General features: G+C 38.5%; 1 protein-coding gene across 1 annotated transcript in view; it reads right to left on the bottom strand.

Moving 5' to 3' along the window:
• Nucleotides 1–687: 687 nt before the first annotated feature.
• RSU1 (Ras suppressor protein 1) overlaps nt 688–6,649 on the bottom strand; it is a 235,859-nt gene continuing 229,897 nt past the window's right edge. Inside the window, exon 9 of the mRNA XM_001368241.4 lies at nt 688–1,311. Within this exon, the coding sequence (XP_001368278.1) occupies nt 1,209–1,311 (103 nt within the window). The 3' untranslated portion in view covers nt 688–1,208. The remainder of the gene's footprint in view (nt 1,312–6,649) is intronic.

The raw sequence follows: 6,649 nt of genomic DNA, 5'->3' as shown, positions 1-6,649 counted from the left end.
CTGGCTCCTTGCAGGCAAGCAGCAAAGGATCAAATGGGAAATGGAGAACAGAGAGAACCTCAGGAAGATGGGTTCTGACAGGACAGTCTGTTGGGGAATGTCCTGATACTTTGGCTCGAGTTTGGCTATATTAGGAAGCAGGAAGGCCTATCAATTATAGTAATAACATCTGCCTGTATTTATTTAGTTAGGCAAACAACGTATGCTTTTTGTTGAAGCTGCCAGTCACAGCTAGGTCTGACTGACCTCCCAAACACAGTCCCTGCCTTGGCAAGACATAGGCAGACCCAGAGAAGCCCTCCTCTGGCACCAAGTCTCTAGAAGGTAGCTCAAATGCAGGAGGTTCTGAGCAATGAGGAAATGGGTTCTTTTCTACCAGCTACTGGCAGAGGCTCCCATTTCTCCAGATTAGAAAGTTACTTTCCAAAATCATTTGGCAGAATCTCCTGGAGACTTGTTTCTACTGCTTCTTCTTAATTTAGAAACAGTCTTCCTAAAAAAAATGACATCAATGTGAGAAAAAACTAACTCTGGTTTTAATTTCTTCTTTTTTTATGGAAGATTTCAGAGTTTATCTTCTACAACCACTTAAATACCATGCTAATGTTTTAGGGGGAAAATGCAGTAAACAAAAGCGTGTATTCCCCGAGATCCCATTATTCTGAGTTCTATTAAAGAAGCAACATGTGATACAAATAAAAGATTTTATTAAAATCATTTATAAGTAAAATGAACATAATGTCTTGGTAGTACAAGGCCACAGACTAAAGCACAAGAGGGATATATATATATATATATGTGTGTGTGTGACTTAGAATAAAAGTCATCATACACGTGTTAATGTACATAGGTACATAGAAAGAGAAGAATGAGCAGTGTTAAGTTATAGTAAATGGTTACATGGTTTTAATTTTTCTTGATAATATGGAACTTCATGATTCTTATTCAAGGACTTAAAAGCTGAGCCTTCTTTGGAATTTGCAATGAAAACAGATCTTGGCTTCCTTTATTTGGCACCTCTAATAAGACACACAGAAACAGGTATCTGCAAAAATCCAGCATCCCTCCTAAAGGACTAAAAGGGAGATGAGGGTAGAGGTTAGAGATCCAGAAACAGAATGCATGAAGTGCCTGCTGGAGAGAGGGGGGAGGGGAGGGAGGTGGTCAGGGGCAAAGAGACAGAGAGAGAGAGAAACCATGCTAAATCCTTATTTGTTCTTGGCTGTCAGGGGTTTCCGGCTGATCTTCTTTGATTTGTCATTATTCTTCTTTGGAGGCTCTGGGTTTGCCTGCATGTGTCTGCCATAGAGGCTGCAGAGAAGAGAGAGATACAAACATGTGAGATGTCTCTTAAAAAACAACAACAATAAAATAAGTTTCAATGGATAGCACTTTAAACAATGCATCAATCTCCAGAAAAGCAGACATCCCCTCTATTCATATTTTCTCCCCCCCCTCCCTTCTTAATTGGGGTTGAATCTCCCAGAATCCAACCTTTGCGGGATGGGATAGGAGAAGGGCAAACGAGGAATCTTTCTTCCTTGTGCAGACTGCTGAGAGTCTAATAAGGGACCCAACTCCAAGGTCTGTGAGTGTTTAAGTCGACAATGACAAAAATTGGGTTGAGCTTGAGAGATAGACTGTCCATTTAGAGAAAAGTGAGCCTCCTATCTAACCAGAAAGCCCAGGGGCTCGATAATGTGACAGAGAGCAATGGTGTCAGAGGCGGCTCCTGCTGTTCCCTCATGATTGATGGTGCTGGGAGAGCTACCAACACGTCAATGGCACATTAATAAGGCCCACTGATTAAATGTTGACAAAGTATCCGACAATTAAGGTGGATGGCATTCAAAGCAAGGCTAAACCAGCTCTATGGCTGGGAGGATTTAACTGAACATCAGATAGTAATTAATAGATAATTTATGAGTAATCCTGATTAAACTAAATTAAAAGCCAGCCTAAAATAAATATACCTCAAACTTAACTTGTTATTGACATAAGCTGCCTTTTGGAGAAGGGCTCTGTGGGGTCCTCAGCACCTTCCTTGGAAAAGGCAAGCCATATTCTCCTTGCAGAATTTCAGCTGTACTAACACATGGGTGTTGACATAAATGCTGGCTCTCACACAAGATGTCCCCGGATAGTACTGTCCTCTTGGGTACCTCTGGTCCCTGTGTCCTGTCACTTTGCTAGTATGAACTTCTGGCCATTCAGCCTACAGAGATTTTTATTAGTTTATTTATTCGCTCATTCATTTAATTGTTTGGTTAGGTTAATGCCCTCAGTGACTCTTTCCCTTTTTAGTCCTTTCAAACAGCTGTGGTTGACAGTTTTAGCATTGCATCAGAGGCCTCCCCTGCCTGGAACACTCTCCCTTATCCTCACCCCTGCCTCCCAGTTTCTCCCAAAGTTCAGACAAACTGCCATCTTCTCTCTGAGTCATTCCCGGGACCCACCGAATTGCTGCTGTCTTCTGCTTTCCTCCTCTCAAGTTCATTGTATCTACTTTGTGATACTCAGGGGCATGTGCTTCCAGAAGGATAGAATGTGAATTCCTTGAGGGCAGGGGCCAATTCGCGTTGTCTTCCTATCTCTGAGTCCCAGCAAAGTGTCTGGCACCAAATTTGGTTGATGGATGGACAGGGACACAGGTTTGCACACTGTGTTTAGTAGGAATGCCAGGTTTTGAACATTAATTAAAGCATGTGGAACAGAAGTGATAGTGAATTCAGGATAAGTATAAAACCGCCTGGTCTTACTGTGTCTTGGTTTTTCTTTATCAGGAAACATCAAAGCACTCTGTTCACAAAAATATCTCTGTGCTGCATATTAGAATCACCTTCCCTTTGAAGGCTCCACAAGAGTTACAGGAGCTGTCCAGCATTTTCAGCATGAGTCACCAGGAAAGCTCCAAAGAACTCATGGAGTTCTAGCCATTATACCCTCCTGGTTGGGTAGGAAAATGAGGCTGGCTACTAATTCTTAAATACTTCAAGGGCAAGCCTCTTTGGCCCCAGTCCTGGCTCCTGGACCATATGCACCAGTGCTCAGAATGTCTAGCTAAACAGACTTTCTGCTCCTGACTCCAGTAGGGCCCAACTACCCTTGAAAACCTAGGGACATAGGAGCTTCTGCTCTTGGACTTCCACTTGTCTTTCTGTGAACTTTTTTTTTGGGGGGGGGGGAGCTGAGGTTCTCAATTCAGAAACAATTGATACAGGATGTGTGACAACTTTCTAAAGTATCCTTTCACTCTAATCACACTCTTTCCTGAAAGGTGGTCAGTAGAGATGTCACTTGCCTATCAAAACGTTCTGTACATATGATACCCAGCGCTGGCTCACTGTTTCCAACTACTCATTTGTGATATTTATCATTCATGTGGTTTCTTGTTCATGTATGGAGACTAGAAATGGAAGCCTTGATGATTCAGGCTAGACAAGCTGACTTAGCACATTCTACTTTGCATAATAGAATTTAGAGCTGGGGAGGACTGAAGGACCACAGAATCATCCACTTTCAGAGCTGGAAGGGATCTAAGTAGCCAGCTTGTCCAACCCATATCTAACTGCCCCCTGCAGCTTACTGGACAAATGGCTATCCAGTCTTATTTGAAGACCTCTGCTGAAGGACATTCACACATCCCAAGGAGTCTATTCTACTTTTGGATACCTCCAGTTTTTAAATAGGTTTTTTTTCTTGTCTCAAGCCTAAATTTACCTCTTTTGCCTAATTCTTCTCTGTAGGATCAAACAGAACAAGTTTGCACATTCTGTGTGACCCTGGCAAGTCACTTAACCACCCATTTGCCTCAGTTTCCTCAACTGTAAAAAGATAATAACATTCCTATTAACAGAGTTATTATAAGTATCAAGTGAGATATTATTTGTAAAGTACTTAGCACAGTGCCTGGCATATAGTAAACACTAGATAAATGTTAGCTATTATTATTACTACAGGATAACCATTTAGATATTTGATAATAGGTATTATCCACATCGCTCTTTCCCAAATTATCTCTTCTTAAGGCTTAAATATTCTTAGTTCCTTAGAAAGGATCCTTATGGTTCTGAGACCCCAATCACCTTCCTCTTCAGATTATCAGTCCTTCCTGAAATGTGGCATCTAGAACTGAACAAATACTCAAGAAGGGCTCTGAACACAGCAGATGGCAGTCAACAGCATCATTACCTTCCTAGTTCTAGCTATGGTACAATGTTACCTCATATTTGAGGGGGATTAGAATTGCTTAAATGGGTATACAATGCTGCAGGAAAGGGGCTACTTTTACCCAGATCTTATCACCTCTTCTGCAGTTTCCAGGCTCAGAGATTTGCCTGAGATAAAGTGGTGTAGCCAGCATGTGTAAGTGGTGATATTGGAACCCATTACACACTGTTGAATACTGAACTTGTGGTCTATTACAATAGCAGATATTTTCTCACAAATTGTCATTCCTTTCCTGTCATGTTTCTGAGTAAGTTTTTTTTGCATCCAACTATAAGATTTATCTTTATCCTTAGCCCATTTAAGATGATCAAATCTTACCCAGCATTCTAAGCTACCATTACCTTTTCCATGCAGATTCCATTACTCCATCACCCAGAGTTTTAGATAGCCTTCCTAGCTTTGTTTCATTTGCAAATAGGAGAAGCATGAAATAGCCTAGGGCCCCAATGTAGGGTTTAAGCACATATCTCTGAGACATTTGATATGAGGCCATCTTCCAAGGTAACATCAAGTTATTAAAAAAACTACTCCTTAGGGCAGTTCATTCAACCAGTTCTAATCCTACCTAACTCTGCTACTGTCTGGTTTACACATCTTCATGTTGCCTATAAGATTAAAAGAGAGATTGGTAGATGCTTTGACTAAAATCTAGATTAACTATATCCACAGTAGTCTGTTCTACTAGTGTAGTAGCTTAATTGGGAGATGGGAGTTTGAGGTGGGTGAAGCCTGCCTCATCTTCTAATCCCCAAACTGCTTTCCCTTTTCTTGAGAAAGGAGCTGCTTTCTCATTTTTTTCTGCTTATTTGTTACATTAACGTTCTCAAGTATCTCTATACCTTTTTCTCCTTTCTGCACTAGAGAAGGAATCATTTGACAAAAAAAAAAGATATATGTATATATAAAACCATTTTTTGCTTGTTTCTGTTTATCAGTTCTTTCTCTGGAAGTGAACATATACACGTTATTCTTCAAGCGATGTTCTCTTGGTTCTGCTCATTTTGCTCCACAATTTCATTTCCATCTTTCATATTTTTATTTTTAAAATTAATCTGTTTGTAATTTCTAATGACTTAGTGGTATTCCATCACAATCATATTCCAACTTGTTTGGTCATGCCCCAATTGATTTAGTATCCCCTAAATTTCCAGTTCTTTACCACTAGACAGAGAGCTGCTATAGATATTTTAGAACATATAGGTTCTTTTTCTTTTTTCCTGATCACCTTAGGAAACAAATCTAATAATGGTACTGCTGTATTAAAGGATATACAATTTTATAACTTGTTGGGAATAATTACAAATTGTTTTCCAAAATGGTTGGATCAGTTCACAGTTCCATCAATGAAGTATTAGTGACTCTATTTTTTCCCATATTCTCTCCAACATGTATCCCCTTTTGCCCTTTTATTATTTTAACCAATCTGAGAAATATGAGATGTTATCTCAGAATTATTTGGATTTGCATTTCTTTCATCAATAATGATTTTGAGTATTTTTCATATAGTTATAGTTTTTAATTCCTTCATCCAAAAACTTCATATTTTCTGATCATTTATAAATTTGGAAATGGCTCATATTTTTTAAATTTGACAAAATTCTCAATGTACTTTAGATATGAGACCTCTGAGAAACTGCCTATAAAAGTTCCCCCCAAATTTTCTGTTTTCCTTCTAATCTTGGCTATATTAATTTCATTTGTACAAAATATTTTAAATTTAATGCTTTTAAAATTATCCATTTGCATATCATAATGCTACCTCTTGTTAATTCATAAATTCTTCTTGTATTCTATCCATAAATCTGAGAGGTAATATGTTCCTGGTTCTTCATTATTTACTATAATATATATGCCTTTATGTCTAGGTCATACTATCTATTTTGATCTTACCTTGATAAATGGTTGCATATATTGGTCTATATCTAGTTTCTGACAGATTGCTTACTAATTTTCCCAACAATTTTTACCAAATACTGAATTCTAATCTTCAAAGTTTCAATCTTTACTTTGGTCAAACACAAGTTTACTTTAATCCTTTACTACTGTTTATTGTATGTCTTTTCTGTTCCACTAATTGACTTTTCTATTTCTTTGCCAATACCAGGTAGTATTGATAATTACTGCTTTATAATACAGTTTAAAACCTGGTACTTCCAAGATTTCCTTCTTTTACATTTAAAAAAAATGATTCATTTGATATTCTCAGCCTTTTGTTTTTCCAAATGTCATTTTTTCTAGTTCAATAAAATAAATTTTATTTTCTTCTCATTGCTATTACTATCATATGTAACAGGGCTCAGAAATCAGTACAATGGGAGGGATAGTTTCTCTGGGCTGGGTGGAACTCATCAAGTTTGGCTAGGCAGCCTGTTACTAGCTTCTTAATCACTTGGAGTTACACTTGGGGGGGGTGCTATTT

This window comes from Monodelphis domestica, chromosome 5 (assembly GCF_027887165.1).
Source record: "Monodelphis domestica isolate mMonDom1 chromosome 5, mMonDom1.pri, whole genome shotgun sequence".
NCBI classification, from domain to species: domain Eukaryota; kingdom Metazoa; phylum Chordata; class Mammalia; order Didelphimorphia; family Didelphidae; genus Monodelphis; species Monodelphis domestica.
The sequence above is the reverse complement of the archived record's forward strand: the minus strand, read 5'-3'. Positions and strand labels throughout refer to the sequence as shown.